This window comes from Peromyscus californicus, unplaced genomic scaffold (genome assembly GCF_007827085.1).
Source record: "Peromyscus californicus insignis strain IS unplaced genomic scaffold, ASM782708v3 Scaffold_9__1_contigs__length_137607984, whole genome shotgun sequence".
In the NCBI taxonomy this organism is placed as follows: domain Eukaryota; kingdom Metazoa; phylum Chordata; class Mammalia; order Rodentia; family Cricetidae; genus Peromyscus; species Peromyscus californicus.
Genome location: NW_026294617.1, coordinates 99,381,888 through 99,406,008, shown reverse-complemented (window position 1 = coordinate 99,406,008; position 24,121 = coordinate 99,381,888). Strand labels below are relative to the sequence as shown.

At 45.0% G+C, this 24,121-nt stretch overlaps 2 protein-coding genes and 1 non-coding gene across 3 annotated transcripts; 2 read left to right on the top strand and 1 right to left on the bottom strand.

Annotated features, from left to right (window-relative positions):
• Window positions 1-2,097: 2,097 nt before the first annotated feature.
• On the top strand, window positions 2,098-7,381 carry LOC128106681 (translation initiation factor IF-2-like). The gene is made up of 4 exons (XM_052732226.1): window positions 2,098-2,169; window positions 3,278-3,460; window positions 3,613-4,247; window positions 4,721-7,381. The coding sequence occupies exons 1-4, from the start codon at window positions 2,098-2,100 to the stop codon at window positions 4,833-4,835; spliced, it is 1,005 nt and encodes a 334-aa protein (XP_052588186.1). The 3' UTR covers window positions 4,836-7,381.
• Trnar-ucu (transfer RNA arginine (anticodon UCU)) lies at window positions 4,539-4,623 on the top strand. Its single transcript is given in 2 exon segments — window positions 4,539-4,575; window positions 4,588-4,623. It is a non-coding gene; the product is annotated as a tRNA-Arg (tRNA).
• Window positions 7,382-12,511: 5,130 nt separating the features above from the next.
• Dnttip2 (deoxynucleotidyltransferase terminal interacting protein 2) lies at window positions 12,512-23,608 on the bottom strand. Its single transcript, XM_052730600.1, has 7 exons — window positions 23,430-23,608; window positions 21,079-22,685; window positions 18,264-18,402; window positions 17,603-17,698; window positions 15,789-15,953; window positions 14,328-14,437; window positions 12,512-12,897 (listed from the first exon to the last, which is right to left on the bottom strand). Exons 1-7 carry the CDS (start codon window positions 23,496-23,498, stop codon window positions 12,804-12,806), a joined length of 2,280 nt encoding a protein of 759 aa, XP_052586560.1. The 5' UTR covers window positions 23,499-23,608; the 3' UTR covers window positions 12,512-12,803.
• Window positions 23,609-24,121: the final 513 nt, after the last annotated feature.

Genomic DNA, 24,121 nt, shown 5'->3' with positions numbered 1-24,121 from the left:
TTTTCCATCTTTGTGTGCCCCTAAAGTCACTAATGTGCCAACTAGATGTCCGATCACTGTTTGCTGAAGGGATGAAGAATTATAGACAAACACTAGCTAGAAACAGAATGGAGTGTAACAGTCTCGCTGGCCTTCTGACCACACTCTACTCAGCTTATACTTCCCTCCTACGTGACTCACTCTAAATGGCCGTCTTTCCCAGTCAACAGAGGCCAGTAGTGCCCACTGCCTGTTACATTGAGTCCACGTCTAATCTGAGTCAAGACTGCTCCAAGGCCTCTGCCGAGCCTGGTCTGCACTCGGCCGACATTCTCTTCCTCCCCCTAACCTCCCTATTTCTACCTGATACCTTCCACAAGGATCCATTCACCTCCATTTTTTCTGCTCTTGTTTTTTTTTTAACCTTGATGTCTAAATTTCTTTAAAATCTTATTTGTTTTAGTGTGTGTTTGTGGGGGTGGGTGGGTGTCAGGGGTCAGAGGACAACTTTCAGAAGTCGGTTTTCTCCTTCCAGCATGCAGGTCTTCGGGACTGAACTTGGGTCTTCAGGCTTGACAACAGGTACCATTACAAGATGAGCCTTCTCTCTGGCCCAGTGTCTATATTTCTTCACCTTTGAAACGTTTATTCTCTTTCCTTTATTCCCATCTTATGTCTAGTAGAGTTTGGTTATTTGCCTGACTGAAACTTAGCACTTAAATATTTTAGGATAAAAAGTTCCATCCCTTAAATGTTGCTCCAGATTTTATCTGGCAAGACACTTGTCTTAAAAAATCCTTAGGGGTGGTCTACACCCTTGTTTGTGGAAACCATGTAGTTGAACAAATGAAAACAATTAGCTGTTCAAACTTCTTGCAGAAAAACTGTGGGAAAACCTTGAAGTTCAGTTTAGATGTCTTGAGGCAGGAGATAAGTAGGAACAAACGCAGTACATGCTGTGTTGGGCAGGGCGGAGAGATGGGAAATGTTACTGGGGTTGTAACAAATTTAACTGTTCATTCAGGATCTGAGAGTTGTTTACTTCTTTCTTGAGAGACGTTTGCTAATAACAATCAAAAGCTAGTTCTCACGTTTACCTTGTGCCAGGACTGAGGTAAGTTCTTGCAAGCATTACACCTGGAAACACCTTAATGGTTTCTCAGATCAGGAAAAGATGGCTCAGAGAAGTTAGGAATCAAGTCTTGAAACGAAGAGGCAGAGCCAAGATTTGAACATCAATCCAACTCATAGCCTGTAATCCCAAACCACTACCAGATATTTTGTTTCCGTTTTCTATTTTTTGTTCATTTGTTCATTTTTTACTTTTTAAAAATTTCATGTGCATTGTTGTTTTGCCTACAAGTATGCCTGTGTGAGGGTGCTGGATCCCCTGGAACTGGAGCTATAGTCAGTTATGAGCTGCCATGTGGGTGCTGGGAATTGAACCTGGTTCCTCCAATAGAGCAGCCAGTGCTCTTAGCTGCTGAGCCATCTCTCCAGCTCCATTTGTTTTGTTTTGTTTTGTTTTTGAGACATTGACTATTTTCTAAAAGTCTATTCTTTGCAAATTCTTGGGGTATATTTTATAATCATTATAGTAGTTTGTGCTTATTATTTGGGAGTTCAGACTAAAAGACATTTACTGGCATGGATACCCAATTGCAACTTGCCACCTAGAACAACATAGCAACTTGAAACTAATCCTGCTGGGCAAACATGGAAAGCGTTACTGCAGACCCCGAAAGACAGGAACTGTGTTTGAACACCCAAGCAAGGTCCTGTTGAGCTGGAGCCTTCTTGTCTGGGAAGCTCTGGGGAAGGGCAGAGGTCGGCTCTGTGAAGGTGATGATAACCCGTGCGTTGGCGCCCTCTGCTGGCAGGAGGAGGCCGCTTCTTGTCCTTGTGGGAATTCTTGGTTCAAGTGTGTAATCGCGACTTATTATATAGCCCCGGTCAGCTCTTAGTTTAAAACAAAACCCCCATTGATCTTTCTCCTTCTGCAGCAACCAAATACACATCCCATTCTTGTTCGAGGATAGCACACCTGCCCCTGAAGCCAGACTCTATACACTGCTTGTCGGAGAAGTCCCGCATGCCTGACACACGTTCTGCTGTGACATGTACAACCTTAATCGTCAGCAGCGCTGCACACAAGCCTGGTTCCCCACAGTTCCTGCTAAAGTTGTCTCGGTAATGTTTTTCATAGACAAGAATCTTAAAGTCTCAACCAGCAGAAGGAATCAAACATCTACAATTCTTTGCTTTGTTAAGTTGAAACAATTACTTGCACATCTTTCCTTAGCATATGTTTTTCTCTGTTCCTATTTCTCGGAACTTTAAGAGTAATGAGTCATAATTGTTAATCATGCCAATGACTCCTCAAAATTTGGGATTTTGCGCCAATGCCCCCAGGCAAAATTCTTCTGTATGGTTTTCCCACGGAGCATTGAGCGTCTCTTTCTCTGCTTGAGTTGTGAACAACTTTTAAGAACCAGTGGAGGACTTCAAAATGTCACCAGTGCATGACACATTGCAGCCTTCATAAAGATACTATTTAGAAATGCTGGTTTTAGTTTATCGTTCTGTTTTAAGGGGTAGTGCCCATTTTAAGAGGCAAACAACGTTTAAAATCCTTGTTGTTAAAGAAATTGTTTGTATGGAATGAAGTAGGCCTAGCATTGGACAGGACTCTGTCACTATTTGTAGAGCTATTCACCATTAGTGTTATTATTGCACGTTCTTGTTGGGTGTGCCAAGAATGCAAGATTGATCATTCTTTCTTTGGGCCTTTTTTTTTTTTTTCAGAGTTGTGTTTGCAAGGAGCAATTTTGAGAGATGAGGTAATGTCTCCCTGTAGAACAAAGAGTAGGCTTTGCTTACTGCTCACTATAAAACATAGTAGTTTCCGAGCTCAGCATTCCTCTCCTATAATGAAAACCATTTTGTGTTCAAGCATGCATCTGGGGCCCATATGCTTTGTTCCTGAGGGAATCCGCGTTCAGAGGACCAGCATAAACATGCTGACCCTCTGGCTACTGCTTTCCTTGTCGACAGTACTCTGGTGTTCCGTCAATATCGACAAAACCGTGAAAGATAATATATTTGGCCTGCAAAGTAGAATAAAATCTGACTCTTCGCAGTTCGCCTCACTAGATGGGGCCCCTGTGTATGTGTGTGAGATTTAACTTATTGCAGGGGCGGTTTTCCTTTCTACAAAGGGGATGCTGATACTTGTCCTTTAACATAAAAATGCCCCCCTCCCCTGGGCTCTTCCGGAGAATTCCCGCTCTCCTTTCAGTGCACCGCGCTAGGCAAGCACCTATCCTCGGATGCCCGGTTCTGCCTGGCAGGGACCACCCGGTGGACACCGACGGGGGCCGCTCCGGTGTACAAAGTGTCAGCGTCAGGTCGCGCCACGCGATTCCTATGCAGGCGGGGTCCGGAGAGCCGCACGCTGATTGGAGCCCGAGCCGGGGCTTTTGTCTGGCTGCGGCCGTTGCATAGCAACCGGGGTTTTATTTAGATCTCCCCGCGTGGCTTCGGGGTCGCTCCGATGGAGATCGGGGGGTGGGCGGATGCGGGGCGGGGACGGGGGGGGACCCCCGAAGAAGACCCACACTCCCCACGCCGCAGCTCGGATTCACGGTGACCCCGTCCCTCGGAGCCAAGGGGCCGGCGGGGAAAAGTCTCCGCCACCGCGCTCGGCCGCGCGCCCTGCAGCCGCGGCGCCCGCACCCGCGCGCTCCCCCACGCGCGCCGTCGGCCTCCGGGGGCCGCCCACTCGGACGCGCGTGGGGGGGGGGGCGCGCGGGCATCGGCGGCTGCGCGGCGGCTTCCCACCCCCCCCTCGGAGGCGTAGCGAGCGGACCAGCTCCCCGGAGGCTGTGTCGGTGCGGGGCGCGTCGCCCCCTTCAGGCCACCAGAGCCCGGATACCTCAGACATTCGGCTCTGGGTCTGTGGGGAGCGAAATGCAACCCAAAAGCCCGTGGCCCCGAGGCCCCGCGCAGATAAACACGCACAAGCACGCACACAGACGCAGCCGCGGGTCCCGGCGTCGGGGAAGAGCCCGGGGGTGCCTCCCTCTCCCACCCCCGCGAGGGATCGCTGCCTTCGCCCGGCAGCCCCGGGTGCGGCCGCTCGCCCTCGCCGCTCGCAGGGGCGACGGAAGTGCCCGGCGTCACCGGCCCGGAGCAACGGCGCAACGGCCGGTCCGGGCCTGCAGCCTCGGCGGCCCGGGCGGGGCGGGAGCGGCCGCCGGACACAGCTGGTAGGCGGGGGCGCGGGGCCGGCGGGGGCCGGGGAGGGACGGGCGCGACCGGCGTGCAGCGGCGGGTTCCCGCTGCGCTCTCCCGACCCGCGCGGCCCGCAGTCGCCCTTCGGCAGCGGCGGCTCCCGGGAGGGTGGGCGCCCGCCGGCCTGGCCCGGCTTCGCCGTTACGGCTGGAGGGGGGTCTCAGGCTCGGCGGCGGGGCTCCGGCGACGACCGAGACGGCGCTGGGCCGGGCGCGGGGCCGTTGCCTCTGGCTTAATACGGCAGATGCGCGGAAACTCCAACAGGTGGCTCCGTGGCGCAATGGATAGCGCATTGGACTTCTAGAGGTTGAAGGCATTCAAAGGTTCCGGGTTCGAGTCCCGGCGGAGTCGGAGTGTTTTTAAAACCTTGGGAGGTTTGTTTTTGACTTCTACCTTTTTTTTTTTTTTTTTTTTTTATTATTATTCCTTTTGTCTGTGGCCTAAACAGCTTCCACGCGCGGCCCAGCCACCGGACCTCTCCCCGCTGCGTGCTGCTGTCACCACTCTCAGCTGCAGCTTCCGCAGCCTCCGGGCCGATCCCAGTCCGGAGAAGAGTTAGGTAAAGCGGGCTATAAAGAAGCGGGCCTCTCGGTGTGGGCCTGTGAGAGCGTGGGGCGGGCCTGGGTCCCGCGTGACGTCCCACGTCTGGAGCCTGACAGTGGCCGCCAGCAGGGCAGAGGGAGCGCGCTGCTCAGGCTAGCCCAAGGGCATTCTAAGTACACACCCCTGCCCCTCCCCCTCCCCCGTATCTCGAGTGGATCTTGTAAAAAAAAAAAAAAAAAATACAGACCTCAGTCGTCACTTCAGGATGCCATTTCGGTGGATCTGGGAAGAGGCCCAGAAACCTGCGTTTCTGGGCCTGACTGCTTGCTTCTTCCACGATTTTAGTGCCGAGTTGGAGTGGGCACACACTGCCTGCCAGCTGGAAACAGGAGTTACTTAGTCCAGTCCCCTTGTGACACGTCCTAACTTTGCACAAGGTTAGCGTTCCCCTTCGCCAAAGACAAGTAAGCGTCGGAAGGAAGGGAGTTTTAAAAAAAAATATTCCCGACAAAACTCCTAGTTCATGCAAAACATGAAAAATTCAGAATCGTCGGGAAAGGTCCAGGAAAGAGTACACATCCTTGTTATTCCTGTATCTGAGACTTGAAAGTCTCTCCAGAGCCAGTAGTAATAATAATGGCCACTTGAGCGGGGCGGTGGTGGCGCACGCCTTTAATCCCAGCACTCGGGAGGCAGAGCCAGGCGGATCTCTGTGAGTTCGAGGCCAGCCTGGGCTACCAAGTGAGTTCCAGGAAAGGCGCAAAGCTACACAGAGAAACCCTGTCTCGAAAAAACATGACAAATGATAATAAAAATAATAATAATAATAGTTACTAGAAAATGTTTTCCGGTTTGTTTTTTTGTCTTGTTTTGTTTTTAATGCAGAAGTTAGCCCTTTCTGTACCTTTGGTCCATCTGGAATATCTTTTGTAATGGAAGTTCTGCCCCAGACTTGCTGGTGATGAGCCCACTGTCTCTTCCATAAAAATTTGAAATGCCCACCTTCATGATGGTCTAAATTCCTGTATATGTAGTAACTAGTATTTTAAGGTGTGTTACTTTTATGTTGAACTCTGTGAAGCTGTGTTACTGTGTAAAACACTTGATGGTCTAATAAAGAACTGCCCAATAAAGCACTAGCAAGGCAGGAGAAAGGATAGGCGGGGCTGGCAGGCTGAGAGGATATACAGGAGGAGAAATCTGGGAAGAGGGGTTGGAGAGCTAAGATCTAGCAGCCAGAGGACAACAACGACTCCAGGGGCCAGCCACCCAGCTACACAGCAAGCCGAGGTTTACAGTTAGAGAAAAGGAAAAGCCCAGAGGTAAAAGGAAGTCGGGATAATTTTAAGTTAAGGAAAGCTGGCTAGAAACTAAGCCAAGCTAAGGCCGAGCATTCCTAAGTAATAATAAGCCTCCATGTGTGATTTATTTGGGAGCTGGGTGGTGAGCCCCCCCAAAAGAGTAAAAAACCACCAACAGCATATATACACTTTGGTTTCTGGATTTTCTAGTTTGCTGCATTGGTCTGAAATTTTTATGTGCTACTTTACAGTCTGGTAAGGTCAGGTGTTTGTTATTTTTTAAGATTTCCCCTTCATAATCATGAATTATTCATTAATATAATAATAAAGTAGCATGGCCAAGGCTACAATGCTGTGATTTATAAATTATAAACAGTTTCCACGTGTTTGATAGCATGTGACCTGTGGGGAAACTGAGGAAACTGGCATACTCATACATTACTGGGGAGACTGTAATGAGTAGTCTGTAGTTGGGACGTTAGAAATCTTTTTGTTTCTGTGACAAAATAAGATACATTTATTTTGAGTCAAGGATTTTGAAAGGGAACTACCAACTTCTCCAAGGAAACAAAAGGCAAATTCTGGTCCCTTAACTTTGTGTTCCTTACAGGTATGCTCCCGACAGATTCTTCATAAAACACTGGTTAAGCTACAAGGCCAGAATGTTTACAGAGTTCCTTATGACCTCACCAGTTGAGAACTAGTGGGGATTGAGGAGGTTACACCTGAGGAAAAGCTGTTACTAAGGGAAAATCTTTATCCCCGAGACTTCTTCAGTAAGCCTCCAGATCACTTCGGCTGTCAGTCACTGCATTCACTCCTAGTTGACATACTTTGGGAATCACACAGCTGAGCAGTATATATTAACTACCTGCCAGCTTATGAGAAGTAACACCTCTGACATGTGGGTTATGGTAACAATTGCCTGGGTTACTTTGCAGAAACTTGAACTTTTGCTAAGACAGATTCTTCACTGGAGGCTACAAATACCTGATGGATAAACATGGTAAAAAGCTTGGCATCTGTCTTCCTACAGTGCCCATTTTGCTGTCTTAATTCCTGGGTCAGCTCTATATATAGATAAATGTTCATCATTTGAAAAAAATGTTTTATCCAAGACTAGTATCACTTGACCTGTTGCCTTCACCCCACCCTTGTGCTTTCTAGGCAGTTTATGTACCTACAGTCTCTATAAACCATGAGCCCAGAATGTTTTATGAGAAACTCAGCATTTTCTGAGCAAAGCTGACTGCTCATTAGCCCACCAAATAAAAGGAGTGTGTGTGTGTGTGTGTGTACGTACACAAGAAGCATGTGTTTTGAAACCATGTTGGAACTAATGGACAGTGACCAAACCATAGTCCATCCCAGAAGAATCAAAAGCCCGCTGTATCATCTTGTTAAGTGAGCAGCCCAGTCACCTCTTCAGTCCGTGTTAGCCTCCCTTTATTCTTACCTGGAAGAGCCAATAAATGGAGCCTTGCCGTGCCTGTCTGTGTTCACACCACATGCTTGGAGCCTGGCTTGGAAGTACACATTTAGAATCTGAACTACTACAAAGGCCGAGGCAAGAGCATCACAAGGATCAAGATCTGCCTGTGGAAAGACCCTGTCTCAAAAAGTCTAAAGAGGGCTAAGGATATAGCTCAGAGCACGTACACTTCCCAGAAATGCAAAAGCAAATATTATGACTTGGTCTCATTATGTTGTTCCCAAGCCATAAATCCTGCTATCCAATCTCAAATTTTAGTCCATGGTTACTTGGCTTGGAGGCTTCAGTGTCTCTTTGAGACAGAACATCATGACGGGAGCACGTGTGAAACAAAGATGGTCACATCAGCAGATGGAAGGCGGGGGTGGGTAACAGAAGCAAGGTTAATATACTTCCTAAAAGCATGTTCCCAAGGACCTGCTCTCAACATGGTCCTAAGTTTCCAACATCTCCTAATAGCCCATCAAAGGATTAATTCATAGATGGATCAAAGCCCTTATGGTTAATCTCTTCCCTAAAGCTCCACATTTATTTAGACATCTCATGTAGCCGAGGACAACCTTAATTGCTAGAATTACAGCCACTAGTTCATGCGATGTTAGGGTTCAAATCCAGGTCTATGTGCATGCTAAGCAAGCCCTGTACCAGCTGAGCTTCATTCCCAGTCTTCATTTGTTGGCCTCTATGTGCAGACCTCAGTGATAAGTGGGCCCTTCGGAAGCCCACCTGTTAAATTACTAATCTCTAGGAGCCCACCTGATGAGCACCTGTAGGAGCTCCTATTATTAAGAACTGGAGAAGCAGCTGGCTGTGGTGGAGTGCTTTGACCCCAGCTCTAGGAAGGCAGTCTGGTGGTGTGGAATCTTTTTGTACACTGTGAAGATGTGCCACTTGGATTGGTTTATTACAAAGCTGAATGGCCAATAGCTCGGCAGGATTTCCAGGCGCAGAGGATGCTGGGAAGAAGGCAGGAGGAGACATGTTAGAAGCAGGAAAGCAGGATGGACAGTGTGTAGATGAGGTAAACAAGTCTGGAGCAGCACATAGATGAATAGAAATGGGTTAATTTAAGTTATAAGACTAGCTAAAAACAAGCCTAAGCTATTGGCCAAGCTTTCATAATAAGTCCATATCATGATTTGGGAGCTGGCTAGCGGAACAGAAAAAGACTCACTACAGGCTGGTGGTTCTCAGAGCTTGAGGCCAGTCTAATCTGTCTAGTGAGTTCCAGAACAGTAATGGCTTCATAGTGAGACCCTGTCCAAAACAAACAAATAAACAAAGGCCCATACTTTGAGAGTCCCCCCAGGACCATATTCCAAATGTTTCATACATCATTGTTGAGTGTGAACTTAAAGGCCATGGGGAAACGCTGAATAGTTGTTAGCTGGGAAGCAGTGTGATGTGTTTTGTATCATTCCTCTGCTGCAGTGTAGACCATGGACTGAGGCTGTTGAAGACATGAAAGTAAGAAAATGTTGAGAGTTGGAATGCGGGAAGTGGTTGAAGAGAAGGCTGAGGATATAAACTAGAGCTGTTTCCCAGGACAGCTGAGCCTTGAACTGAGGGATGGAGGAGAGAGCAGAAGCAGCTAGCTAGAGTGCCAGAGATCTGCTGTTTCCACTTCGGCCAGTGGATGAGTGCTGACATAATTGACACAAACAATAAAATGCAGGAATGAGTGTAGGAGAGCGAGTTCAGATGCATGTGTTGACGGTTGGTGCTTAGACATGCTACGCTAAGCACAGAACAGGCTCCCTATGACTGTTTACAGAATGGAAGAGCTTGGCAAGGGAAAGCTGAAGGTGTGAAGCGAAGGAAAAGCTAATATTAAGGAGACAGATGCAGGCTTTGGATGACCTTAATTGATCTACTTCTTCGTGCCCAGTTGTAGTAGTCTCGCTTTGTTAGTCATTAAGCCTAATAATTGTTGAGTGAATTAAATTTTTCATGCTCACTAAACCAAGACAGTTTCATCCATTATTCAAGCGCCGATGGGCCCTGAGGAGTCTGACTCAGAACTGACTACAGCGAGGAGAAAGCATTGAGCAGAAACTACTTTTCCTGGGCTGGTGATGGTTCTCGTCCTGCTGGGCCGAGGAGATCATCAAGGTGTTAGATTGTGCAACTGCACACTAACATACATGTTCTGACCATTTCAGGGAAACTAGGTGAGGCGTACTATATTTGGTACATTAGATGAAATGCATCTTCAATTTACACTTCTTTCAACTGAAACTCTGTGAACCCTATCTTAAGTTGAAGTACAAAAGTATTTGTAGTCAGGATGACAGAGACCAAAAGAGAAGTTCCAGGCAGATGAGATGGGTCAGTAGGTAAAGCCTGCGGCCAAGGCTGAAGGCCTGAATTTGATCGCCGGGACTCACCTGGTGAAAGGGGACTCTTACAGTTGTCCTCTGACCACCATACAAGTGCATGCACGTGCCCCATGCACATCCACAAATAAAAATGTAATAAACAAGTTCCTAACTTTGTAACAGGACCCCAGACGTAACACATCTGACACCATGATGGAAGTACTATCAGCCCTTAAAATCCAGCATGTACGTAGGCAGCAGCACCTGCCAAAATGAGAACCAAGACCTGATCCATCAAAGTCCATCGATCTGGGAAAGTCTCTTAATGTACCAACCTTGCTTTTTGGCTTCTGTAGTTCCGAATCTGACCAACTGAGGTGTGTCAATCCAGGATGTGGTTTTTATGCTTAAAAGCCTACTCTGAGAAAGGCTCAGGACTGCACTGGGGTCCCAAACACCCAGTGTAGTTACCACCCTGGTAATAAAGACTTTCTATGGCTTGAAACCATGTCTGATAGGTCTTCTTTGGTAGACACTCCACAATACCTTCTTGTAATTACAATACTTTTTAGATATTATTCTTTATAGTTTGGAAGATAATTGGGGTTTTTTTTTGGGGGGGGGGGAGACAGCATTGCATATAAAACAAATTCATTACGTAGTTGAAGTGATTTTCAATGCCTGATCCCCCTGCCTCCACTTCCAAGGTGCTGGGATTTCAGGCTTGTACCATTACTCTACTTTGAAAGATTTAAAATAAAACTTGCGGGGCTGGAGAGATGGCTCAGAGGTTAAGAGCACTGACTGCTCTTCCAGAGGTCCTGAGTTCAATTCCCAGCAACCACGTGGTGGCTCACAACCATCTGTAACGAGATCTGGTGCCCTCTTCTGGCATGCAGGCACACATGCTGTATACATAATAAATAAATCTTTAAATTGACCTCTGAAAAATAAAAAATAAAAAAAAAATAAAAAAATTGCTCATACTCAAGAATGAATGTTAATAGGTGACTTCAGATTATTTTTAGGTAATTTCAGTTTACTTGATGGAAGTGATTATTTTGTTAAACATTCCCTACTTTACATAAATGAAGTGGAAAATAAAGGAACTTTCCATTGCAGTAACAAGATTCCTGATAATCAACTTGGAGGGACTATCTTGGCTTCGTTTCATAGGTTGTCATCTGTGGTCACTTTGGGCCCATGGCAAGGCAGTCCACAGCAGGAAGGAAATGTGTAGAAGTAAAGCTGGCCACCTTATGGCTGCGAATAGAAGGTAAACCGGGGTCCCATCCCCTTACAAGGACTTGTCCCCACATGTAACTTCACTAGGCCCCACCTCCTACAGGTCTCCCCACTTCCCAGAGTACCATAGGCCTTTGAGGTGTATTTAAGACAAACTACAAATTGCTTATAAAAAATGTTTTGTCTTGTTTTTTTTTGTTTGTTTGTTTTTTGTTTTTTTTGAGACAGGGTTTCTCTGTGTAGCTTTGCGCCTTTCCTGGAACTCACTCTGTAGCCCAGGCTGGCCTTGGACTCACAGAGATCCACCTGGCTCTGCCTCTAAAAAAGTTAAAGTAAGCCAATGGAGACAAAGCAAAGAGCACCTATCAATGGAAATGTAACTATGAGTAAATACTAAAAAAATACTTGTCTATTTTGAGGCAAAGAATTATTCAGCCCATTCTAGCATTCACGGGACAGAAAATACAGCAGTAGGTTGCCCCTTGAGCCTTGGTCAAGAAGTGTTACTAAAGAGTCTCCTGGAAGATGTGTAAAGAAACTCTTAACCCTTCTTACTTCTCCCACCTGGAATCCTTCTGTCACACAGAGGCAACATATATTATTGAAATTTTTTTGTTGTTGTTTTGTTTTTAATAAAAGGAAGCATAGATGATAGTTTGCTTGTAACCCCAAGGTCAAATATAAGACTTTAGTTACTGAAATAGGGGTCCAATAATGTAAAGGAGCTACATCCAACAAGCCTTCATAGGTGTGATCAACACTTCTTGGTTAGCTTGGGTGCCTGCCTGAGTCATTGGAGGAGGCAACTGGGTCATTTGACCTACAGGCCAAGTGAAAATCCTGTTTAATCCTGTTTTGCTTAGAACTAACCTGAGTAGAAGTAATCATTCCTCCAGTTCCAGTTGCTAAGAGAAAAACTCCAGCCCACTTGCATCTTGCACTTTTATCCCAAATTTCCCAGAGACTTCTGCATCATGTCAGACATATTTGAGCCTCATTGAGTTGTTTCTACAAGTAGTTCATGTTGGCTCCGGAACACTTTTCCCTTACCTCCCCACACACTGTAGCGTGTACGCTGGAAGAAACAGGTAAACGTAAGCCATGTCTACATCCTCCACACACAACACAGTTTTTATATTTAGACATTTTTGATCACTTCAAAAAGTTCTTTGAACATACTGCCTATTTATGTTCTAATTACATTTTCTTTAAATAATCCAATAATACCGAAAACTGGACAAACTTACTAAAATAGTTGATACTCATTTTCCCCTTTAATGGTCTAAAACCAGACGTACCATCTATACCCACAACCTAATTTTATTACAAGGGACACATGATTGATTTTGTCAGCTTTATTAACAAACAAATCACTAAATATATATATTATTTATATAAATTATGTGATGACCAGCAAATAAAGGAGATCTATAAAATGCTGGGTTTGCTTTGTGGATTTTTGTTTTTTTTTTTGGTTTTTCGAGACAGGGTTTCTCTGTGTAGCTTTGCGCCTTTCCTGGAACTTGCTTTGGAGACCAGGCTGGCCTTGAACTCACAGAGATCCGCCTGGCTCTGCCTCCCGAGTGCTGGGATTAAAGGTGTGCGCCACCACCGCCCGGCGCTTTGTGGATTTTAATTGCGAAATTTCTTCTTTTTCCGGAACTTCTTTCCTGCTGCATTTGCTGCTTTCTCAGCCATGATTTCCGAATACTTCCTTCGGTTAAATCTAAAGAGAAAAACAAACCTTTAAGCTCCAATCTAAAGCACGATGTATCAGGTATATCAGGTATCTGTGGTGGTATGTTAATAAATAAAGTTGCCTGGGGTCAGAGCTATTAGAGCCATAGCAAGTGCGTGGCAGTGGTGGCGTACACCTTTAAGGACCTGGAGGGCGGTATATACAGGCAGTGACGAGGCAGTCACATGATTGGGTTTACAACCAATCAGAAGCCAGAACAAGGAGAATAGAGACAGACACACAGGAAGGAGGGCTCCTCTTTCGGAGAGCTCTCTTGGCTGAGGAGGATCCCTGAATCAGGAAGGGTGAGGCTCTTAGCTCTGACCTCTTGGCTTTCTTCTCTGAATCGGCTCTGTGTTTCTTGTCTGATAAAACCGTTGGCTACATCTACACCGAATTACATCTACAGGTATCAGCAGTTAATACAGTTTTAAGGAGGAGCTAAATCTCAAAATGCTCTGTGCTGAGCTGTCTTGTATATCACATTGCTACCAAATGTCCGGAGGCTGAGGACAGCAGTGGACAAGGAAGCAATCAATAGTCTCTGTCCTCAGAGTTTGTAATTTGTTTTATTTAGGTTTTGAGATGGTGTCTTGCAATGGCTGGCCATGAACTTCCTATGTATCCTAGGCTGACCTCGAACTCACAACCTGCCTTTTTCAGCTTCCTATGCATTGGATTTACAGATGTGCACTGAACTCCTCAGCCAGAGTTTATATTTAAAAGACCAGTATCCAATTACCAGGTGATGTTAGATCTGGGTATAAATGTGGAATAAAAATTCAGAAAGTACAAAGTAAAACAGTTTCTACATAATAAAAACAGTATTGTTGACATTTCTTAGAAGCTCAGAGCCAGGTGTAGGGGCACACTTGGGAGGCAAAGGCAGGCAATCTCTGATCCACAACAGCCAGAGCTACATAGTGAGAGATCCTGTCTTAAAAAACCAAACCAAACCAAAACCCTTAGAAAACAAAGAGCAATGATTTTCAGGTCTGCTCTCCAGATAAGAGATGTTAGGTAAAACGTATTTCCAAAGGAACACTGAGACATCAGACCTTCTCACCCTCATTCTGAGGGTCCGTGTGCAGTTTAAAGGCTACATGACGTAGGGCTTGGCAGAAATAGATGAGGATCTGACTTTATGCCAAATACTAAATTATTTGTTTTGTTATTCTCATGAAAACACAGTCACCAAAATGTAATCTGAAAACCTATAAACTTTGTGTATTTAAAGGAAAGCATACACATTATATGGTGGCGCTCGCCTTTAATCCCAGCACTCGGGAGGCGGAGGCAGGCGGATCTCTGTGAGTTCGAGGCCAGCCTGGGCTACAGAGTGAGTTCCAGGAGAGGCGCAAAGCTACACAGAGAAACCCTGTCTCAAAAAACCAATAAATAAATAAAATGTAAATTACCTCCTGAACTCAGAATCAGCCAGCAGCTCTTCCACAATAGTCTTTTTCCTTTGTTTCTTGGGAATTCTTGAATGGTAGAAGTCAGCTGGATTATCAACAATGGTTCCAACCTAAGAAAAATTGATTGAAATAAGTGATGCAGTACGTGGATGTTAAGTTGCTCCACATTTCAGGTCTAAAGGGTTTTTGCAGAAAGGAACAGAAAGCACAAGCTTACATTACACATGGATTAAAGTTATGCCATTTTTAAAAGGCAAAAATAAACCACCTATTAGCCAGTCCACTGGTGCTACTGATGACATTTCCCCATTAGAGTGTACAGTAGGTCCAAACTTTATATTCTTCAGTGCTAAACAGTAAGTTCATGATGAATAGCACCAAACACTATAAACTGTGCTTTCTAATCCAATGTCATACATTTAAATTCTACATGTCTATCTGATTTTAGATTATCATAAATACTGCCGGCCTAGAAGCAGTTTAGTAAAGGTTCTACATTGATTCATTCAGCTGGAGTTTACAGGATGATTACTATGTGCCAGACACTGTGCTTAGGTGATGGGAAAACAAGGACTGAACATCCAGTCCACGCCAGGAAGGGGCCACAACCTTCAGGCAGAGCCAGGCAGACACTGAACACTACAGTGCAAATGATGCACACGGAACAGAACACTGTACATGGCTCTGAAGACCTAGTGACCAGGCTTATTAAAGGAGGTAAGCATGACAGACGACATCTTAGCTTGGCTCACCAAGCAAACAAGGGAGAGAAGTCCGAGCAGAAGACTGGCCCATGCTCTGAGAAGGCCGAGTAGCTGACTGAGTGTGGTGACGTTTAAGAGGGCTCAGTAACAAAAGGGTGGCAAGCTAGATCATGAAGGTCCAAAGGAAGTGATACAGACCACCCCAAAGGTCACCAGAATTACTCAAGCTTCTCAGAAGTGTAACATGAAAACAAATATGGAGGTAAATTACAGAATACCACATTAGCTACAATGAGGCTGACGGGGAGAGAGCTGGAAACCAAGTGAGTAGAAAAGGGTTAGGAGAGTGGAAACAGGATCAACTTGCTCGCTCACTGGGAGACACTGAAAAGCAACTTTTGAATGTCTTTCACCGTCTATCTGCCCAGAGATGCTTTGAAAAGAGAAAAGGAACGGAACAAATAATTTCCTTTCTCTCTACAGCCTGCATCAACTTTTGCTCTTCGGTTAGTACTAGCCACACATTCAGATACAAAAATTCAGTGAGTTTAACAGAACTAACCTTGATCCCAGCTACCATTTTTAACCATGCCCCTCTGTACTGAGGACATTATAAAATGATGGCTGTCTGAGTTGCATTCTAGTCATTATTAAGCCTAAGCAGACACTGACCACAGGCTGGGTATGCACATGTAAACTCTTTCTTATTTTGCCATGCTGTTCTCCACATACCCTAACCAGCATTCTGTCTGTATACCTGGAAGTACTTAGGGAAACCATCTCTGTCATTTTTCTTGTAAAACCTCTTTGGGTCCATGCTTGCTCTCATCTTCAATGCTTTGAGGTCATTTTTCAGTTCGTCTGTCAGTTCTGGAGCTTTCATGCCAAACCAACCATTACCAGCTGTTTTTTGTCGCTCTTTCTGAAATACAAGTTTTAAAAATAAACATTTAAAAAGATTTGTTTTACTTATATGTATGTGCACATACATGTGTATGCAAGTGCTGGTGGAGGTGAGGAGGGTGAGGAGTTCCTGAGCTGGAGTCACAGGAAGTTAGGAGGTGCCTCATGTGGATGCTGGGACCAAACTTTTGTCCTCTGTAAGAGTTGCAAGTGTTCTTGACCACCAAGCCCTCTTTCAAGCCCCCAAAATAAACATTCTAACTCTTTTTTATGAGAGTATAGAGACTAATTTTCCCCCAAAGTTAGACACACTGCCCACTGTGCTATAAAGGTGCCTCCTGTAAAATTATAAAAGAGAAAACTGTCAATTACTTGGTTGTGGTAGTACACAGCTGTGACCTCAATACTTACAAGAGATTGAGGATGGATGATTGCGAATTCAAGACGCCAACCTGGGCTACCCATTCAGACTTGGGAAAAGGGAGCATTTACAAGATCTGGGGATGTAACTCGGTTGATAGAGGTCTTGCCCAGCATACGTGAAGCCCTGGGGTTCACTCTTCAACACTGCATAAACTGAGTATGGCAATGCACACCTGTAACCCCAGAATTTGGGAATTGGTGGCCAGAGGATAAGAAGTCCAAGGTCATCCTCTGCTTAGCCAACCCAGGATATGAGACACTGTCTCAAAAAAAAAAAAAAAAAAAAAAGCAAAACCCCAGCTTTACAGAAAGCAGCTTTACAGAAAGCATTTATTTCCAGGATCCTTATAAAAAGAATTAACTCCAAAACAAAAACACCCAAAACATTTCTTTGGCATAGCATCATCAGTTTCATAAATGATGGCTTCCTGGTGATAATTTCAGGGAAAGGAACACACACACAGCTTCCATTTTTTTTTTCCTAAAAGGGCTCATACAAGAGATAATGTATAAAAACATTTTATTTTAGGAGCTGGTATATAAGCATTATTTTTTTAAGGGTCTGAGAAACTAACTCTCAACAAATTCAGAGCTTTATATTATATCCAAAATAAAACAAAATTACTATTCATTTGAAAACTCTACCAAGCATTTTGTTTCATTCATCCAAAATGGTTTAGTGCCTGCCACGTGCCAGTGTGCTGCATTATTAGCACCTTTTATAACTGCTTATAAGTTCAAGTAGTAAAGTAAGTTTGCTTACACTGCTAAATTGTTTCCCTTCCCTCACCTGCCAGACTAAGTAGATCAGAGTTTTAAGTTGGTTGTATTAACTCTGTGCAATAGAGCACTAGCCTTCAGGAATGTATTTAAAATCCAAATGATATGGATGGTGAACCTGTATGCTGGCTGTCACTGTTTAAGGTGTATTTTCAAAAGCTGTATTTACGGGGCAGAAGCAATAACTCAGTGACAGGGTACATGCTTACAACATGCACAAGACCCCAGGGTTCACTCCCAAGCACCAAAACAAACAAAACCAGAAACTATTCATGCGCAAAGATGTGAAAAGCCACACTAGACATGCTGATGGAACCATATTCAACGGCCCTTAGTGTCTCAGAACTCTGGTCCTGTCTACAAGAGATGAATACACAGAGTTAACTGCACAATCATACTGTCACATCCTCTGAAGTCCAAAGGCAAAGCACACGTGAGCAATCTAAACAGCAACTCCCCACTTACCCTGCGCTGTTTCTGAACCTGATGCTTCGATTCACTATATGGAGGGACAGAATAATTTTTTTCAAAATCAGGTGTAATGACAGCTTTCTGCAGAAGCTAGAAAATACAAAATTATTAATTTTTTTTATCATCTTTCTTCCCCATTTAAACTTAGGCTTTTAAATTTTGTGTAGGCAAATCCATTAATCTATTCCTGAATGTTTTTTGCACTTTAAAGAGATACATGCTGCCAAACCTACTGGCCTTGTTTTTGATCCTGGAACCCACAAGGTGGGGACATGCAGCTACTGCAGGTTGTCCTCTAATCTTCTCAGAAACACCACAGCACAAACATGCCCACACACACACACACACACACACACACACACACACACACACACACAACAAACGAATGCTTAAAAAATTAGAGCAAGAAAATAGGACCCCTGGGTCTTTAAGTGGTGGATGCAAATAATAATAATAATAATAATAGTAATAACAACGCTGATCTTGAGTTAATTTATTTCAAGTATCATCTCTTACAGATAAAACTCCATTCATAAAAAAACCCCAACAATTCCAACAAGATGGAAAAAGAGCACAACAGACCAATACAGTTTTGCCATAGGGAAAGTAGTCATCTTCTAAGAACTAAAGAGGATGGGACAGTTTATGAGCTTACCTCGGTTTTCTTTTTCTCCTTGATCTGTGTTAGGGTTTTCTTGTGAGGCTGCAGTTTGTCTACATTGAAATTAATATACAAACCGCCCAACTGCTTGATACTTAGTCCAGGGTCTATGCTGCTGCTTGTCAACTTCAGACTGAAAGAGAAAAGGTCACTTAAAGATCAAGTAAGAAAAAATGGAAACAAGGTTACATGTTAAAATCACACATGGAAATAGAGCATCTTATCTGTACAGTGCAGTTCCTAAAACACTGAATACACATGTGTATCTCATACATTCACTTAGAATAAAGTCTAGGATGAATAACGAATCAACACTATTGGTGAAGACATCCAAAAGATTCCCAAGATTTTCTAGGAGGACTAAGCAAATAACATGCCCACATATTTCATAAAGAACTTGAAGAAAAGGCATTCAGTTGAATTTCACACACTGGAGGACACAGTTCAGAAAGACACACTGTGTCTCTACACCAGGGAGAAAGAGCAGCTCTGAACTTAACAGGCAATCAACTCTACAATTCTTTCCTAGGCAGACCAAGTATAGTGCAGGACTATAATCCCAGCCTTCAGGGCTGAGGCAGGATTTTGTATTCCAGTCTAATGTAGGCTACAGAGAGATCTGTGTGAAAGAAAAAAGAATTGTTGCTGGGTAAATTAATGGCAGTGTTTCTAAATACATCTCAGGGGGCATGAGCACCAACACTATAGAAGCAGAAAAGACGGCATACTCTAGACCACCAACCCAGTTTCTTCCACATCTGGCCCCGGCTCCTATCATATTTTTATAGTGAGAATGTTTACTTTACAAAACCAAGAGTCCTTTTTATAGGTAAATACTCTCAGACTGAAAGTCAGTTTCTTCTCTGATCATTCTCATAAACCATGTAGTGTAGTTCAAAGTACAATGAGCCTCCACTGGAAAGTGGAGTCTATTACAGTGCCTTGGTAGTGGTTCTTATCTTTGAATATACATTGGAATTAATGTTGGAAGGAGTGTGGGTTTTTTTTTAAACAAAACAAAAAACAACAAACAAGTAACAAGCAAACAACAACAAAAGCATTAGCCAGTCAATGGTGATGAACACCTGAGGCCCCTCAAAACCAGAGGCTATTACCAGGACTCTTGGTGGCCCACCAAGGTCTAGATGTTAAGACCCTACTGCTGGCTGAGTGGTGGTGGTGGTGCATACCTTTTATCCCAGTACCTGGGAGGCAGAGGCAGGTGGATCTCTGTGAGTTCAAGGCCAGCCTGGTCTACAGAGCGAGTTCTAGGACAGCCAGGACTATACAGAGAAACCCTGATTCGAAAAACCCAAAAGACCCTACTGCTGAAGATATCACAGGCTTTGGTTACAGGACATAGAAATGAACCTGAAATCGAGCTGGAAGCATCTTTCCTGTTGGCTAACTTTTATAGTGCTGGAAAGTAACTACACAGGCTGGGGAGAAAAGTTATCAATGGTCTCACCTGTAGAGGCCCACAGAGGCTTCCTAGTGAGAACTTACTCAGGGTCCAAGAATCTGAGCTTGCTTTACCCAGCGGGACTGCATAAGGGATGCTTTGACCACGGGTGTGGTTACCAAGTGTTTGGAAGGGTTGGTTGTGCAGTGTGCTTTGATCTAGCAAGGGGGAGGTCTTTTGCCCCGCCCCTTGGCATTGTTATAAAAAGCTCCTTTGAATAAACAGAAAAAGCCATTGGGTTTTGATCCAGGTCCTCCCGAAGCTATCCTGTGTTGTCTTTCTCCTCTTCGATATCTTTCTATCTCCAAGTTTCCTATCCCTCTCTCCTCCTCATAGAACTCCTTTTAAAAGATGGGAGCTGGCCTCCCACACTTACTCAGTGTGGACCCTACATGTTAAACTGACTTGCCAGAGGAGCTATGTCTGCCTACTGGTGCACTGTTTGAGAGGTAACCAACCACTTCTAATTGGATTTGAGGCCCACTTACAGGAATACATACCTGGTACAGTAAACCTCATCAGAAGTCTGTGGTTGGTCACAGGCCCTAGTAGGGAAGCTACTACTTTATTTTGCTAGACACGCTGAATTCATTAAAAATACCTTCTAAATATTTAGGTTCATGCCCAGGTATGGTAAGACGCCTTTTTTTTTCTTGCAGTGGGTAGCAGTTACTACCAAGACTCAGAGCTGGTCAAAAATGCTGAGAGTAAGTGTCTCAAGATGCTCGTTTCTAAGTGGGACATCTGTATCACCCCTTCCAAAGCTCAGGAACCACTGCAGGAGAGGGGCAGAGAGCAGCAGTGTGGAATGCTGTTCTGGGTAGGACCTGGGAGTCGCACCTGGGAACTCACAGAAGCTGTTGATCGAATGCACATGACTGGACCAGTTGGCACTTTATAACGGAGGGTCCAGGAGCTCACGAGGCCCCACCTCGCCCTGAGGACCTACAGGCAGTTAATGATTACTGGGGGGGAAGAGGCATTGTCTTCAATGGTGTGGCACTAGTAAGCTTCCCGTGAGCGTTCTAAATAACCCCTCACCCATCCTCCTATAAGCAGTTAAACTCAGTGGGTCACCTGTCCCCCAAAGACATGAAAGCAGAGAGAGAACCAGCTGGGAAAGGGTCATCGGTGGGGATGAAAGGTGGAGGAGGAGGAGGGTAACTGCACCTCAGAATACACTATACACACACGTAGGAGAGCACCATGATGAAACATCTATAATATATACTAATAAAAATTACTTTGGGGCTGAGGTGCAGCTCAGTGGCAAAGGAGAGGCTTCTCATGCTGAGGCCATAGACTTAATCCTTAGCATGCCCTCTCCTATTTAAAGGTAGTACTTACAGCTTAGACTTTGTGTGATTTAGTAAGTCTTCCTCATCACTAGACTCGTCTTTCTTTTCATCACTGTCTGATGATTCTTCTTCATTATCTTCCTCTTCTTCCTCCTCTTCTTCCTCAATAGCAACTTCGCTCGAGGCCTTGTCTTCCAGATAAAAATTTTTATCAGCACTCAATCCAGGAGTTCTATCAATTACAAACAGTGCACTACCACATGCCGACTCTTCCAAGTCTCCACTTGACGACTCCTTCTGGCCACTGTTTTCAACAGGACACACAGTGTCCTTTTCATTCTCGCTGTTTTCAGACTGTTGGCTTTCATCACTGCTAAGAAACAGTAAAACAGAACTATCTATATCCTGAGACACGCTGAGTTCAGACTTGGACAGTTTGGTATCACATTCAGGACCCACATCACTTTGGCCGTTGTTTTCACCGACATCTACACTTGTGGGCTCTTCATTACTATCCCCGTGATCACTGAATTGTGTCAAGTCGCTCGTTTTTAGGCTGTCTGCTCCCTCTTCATTCAAACTTTCTATTTTCACAACTGCAAACTTGTGCTCTAATGATTTCATTATAGTCGCACCATGTGGACTTGAAGGCTGTGATATGGCTTTACTATTCGGGGTGTTTGAATGATTCTGAGAAACAGACTGCTGAAGGTGGGTGTCTTGAACTTCAGAAAGATTCAACTGGGAATCTTTCCCATACATTTTTTTTTTGTTTATTATTTTGGTGTCCTCTTCATCCAGGCTCTTACAGTTCTCCTTCCTGATTTCTGTAAGAGATGCAACACTGGCTTGTTTTTCTTCTTGTATATGCAAATGTTGGTGGTTTTGTGTTGTTAGTTTTTTTTCTGAATTTCTGTAGATGGAATCATCGAAGTCATTATTAGAGAAATCCAGCCTATTTACCTGAGAAAGTGGTCTTGCTGGTAACTGAGAGGTCTGTCTAACATCCGAGTCTTCTGAATTCACAGATGTACCCATGGTTTGCTTTTTATTTCCTGGTATAACCTTAGTATCTTTCTTCTCAGCCTGGGCCTGTAATTTCTTCTGCATAGCCCTGGCTGGTCTCCTGGCTGTAACCCCAGAGGAGGAAATGCCTGAGCATGAGGACTCAGCATCAGATATAGCTTCTGCCTGTGATTCTTGGCTTGACTCTGTTTCAGATTTACCCTTCTTTCTTCTGCTGCTTCTTTCTGTGGAAGGGACAATCATGGAAACCCCCGAAGCATGAGACTCTGTGTCAGAAACAACTCCTTCATCGAGAGATTCGTGTTGAGGGGTGATTTTCTGCCTTTTCCTAACACTGGACTTTGGGGTGGGTGCAATTACAACCTGCCTCTTCCTAGTTACTCTTACAATGGGCTCCTGGACCTCCAACACAGAAGAAACCCCTGAAGCATGGGACTCTGCCTCAGAGGCCTCTGCATCGGTAGCCGGTTCAGCTATCTCTGCCGGAGGGCCTGTATTTCTACTTTTCCTCTTCCTGGAGAGGACTGAACTTTGTTTCTCAGCAGTCTGTGATTCAGTAGTACTTCTGTCATCGGATCCTGATTCTTTCTTGCTTTCTAGATGTGTCCCAATTCCTTGAGGGGCAGAACTCTGCAAACCAAAAACAAACACAGTATTATTTAGATAGGGCTGGGACAAGAGAAAGCAAATGCGGTTAAGATCTCAAACAGCAAAACTGAATACGGTACCAAACAAAGCCAAACTCATGATGAAGTAATTTTTTCAGAAAGCAGAACTGAAAAGAGAATTTTCTCCACTTAGAGGAAAAAAAATCCAAATCATTTATAGAAGCCCAGGGGGCGGGGGAGTTAAGTACTAACTAAACAGATAGAGCATATGTACATTTATGAGTGTATAAGGGAATCCGCTGCTTGCCTGGTTTTTACATACAGGAAAGGGTTGCTCTACATCCTTTACCACACAAGCTAAAGAGCATGGTAGCAGGAGACAGTCAGAAGCTCTGAGAGACACACTGCCGCCCTTAATACGCCAGAGGAGTTGGTGCTGGGCCACCGCCAGCCTCCCCACGTGAAAACAATGCTCCCTCTCATCCCCGAAATGAGAATCGGGAGTGGTGGCTGGAATCTTCCCTGGTATTGTCTCAACAGAAAGCTTAAAAGGACTCATCTGCACAAGGCAACCAACCTACACTCTGGTAAGTGCCCTAAAAGACCCCGAGGCCGAACCAGGTTCGGGCCGACTAGGCGCAGCACTGCGCGCAAGGCTGGGTCCTCCTCACCCTCCTCCGCCCCGCCGAGCCCCCTCGCTCTCCTCCACCCGGCCGAGCTGCTCTGCCTAGCGGCGAGGAGACTCGGGGAACCTGGGATCGCTCACCTTCTGCTGGGAGCTTTTTGACGCGACCTGGAGTGCAGTCCGGGACAGCCCGGACCTGGTGACCACCATTTCCCCGACTCTTTACTCGGAGCCAGCGCGGCTTCCTCTGTTCCGTCGCTCCGGAAGTGCGTCGGACAAGGGCCTCGCTTATGAGTCCCTGCGGAAACCGAGGCTCGGGAGAATTGTTCCTTCCCGGGCTCTGGGGCAGTTCTAGACAGGATCTCCGCCGCCCGCCGCAGGGGCAGAGCGGGTCAGCCCGGTAGAAGACGACCCGCCTCTTGTTCCGAGCGCCTCCCGCGGTGCTCTCCGCGGCCGCAGAGGCCTTCCTCGCCATTTTACACAAAACGGGAAGTTGCATTATTTACCCTGCTTCCCACCCGTCTTCTTTGCAGTAATTTTAAGATCTTTCACCCGAGTCTTGACTGAAGGTAAAGGGAGACTTTAGTTCTTTTAGAAAACACTAGTATTTGTTAAGTTAAATATAAATGAGATTTCGAGATTTGTTTGGATACAAGGATGTATGTTAAGTGCCCAGGATCTCGGAGAATAATTAGAAAGCTCGGGATTTAACTAAGATATCTCCGGATTTAAAATAAGCTTTAAAATTAAAAAAGAAAAGAAAAGGAAAGAAATTGTGGAGAGGTGTTAGCATTCAGGCATTTACACCGGCGTGCTCTCGGGGACCTAGCAGG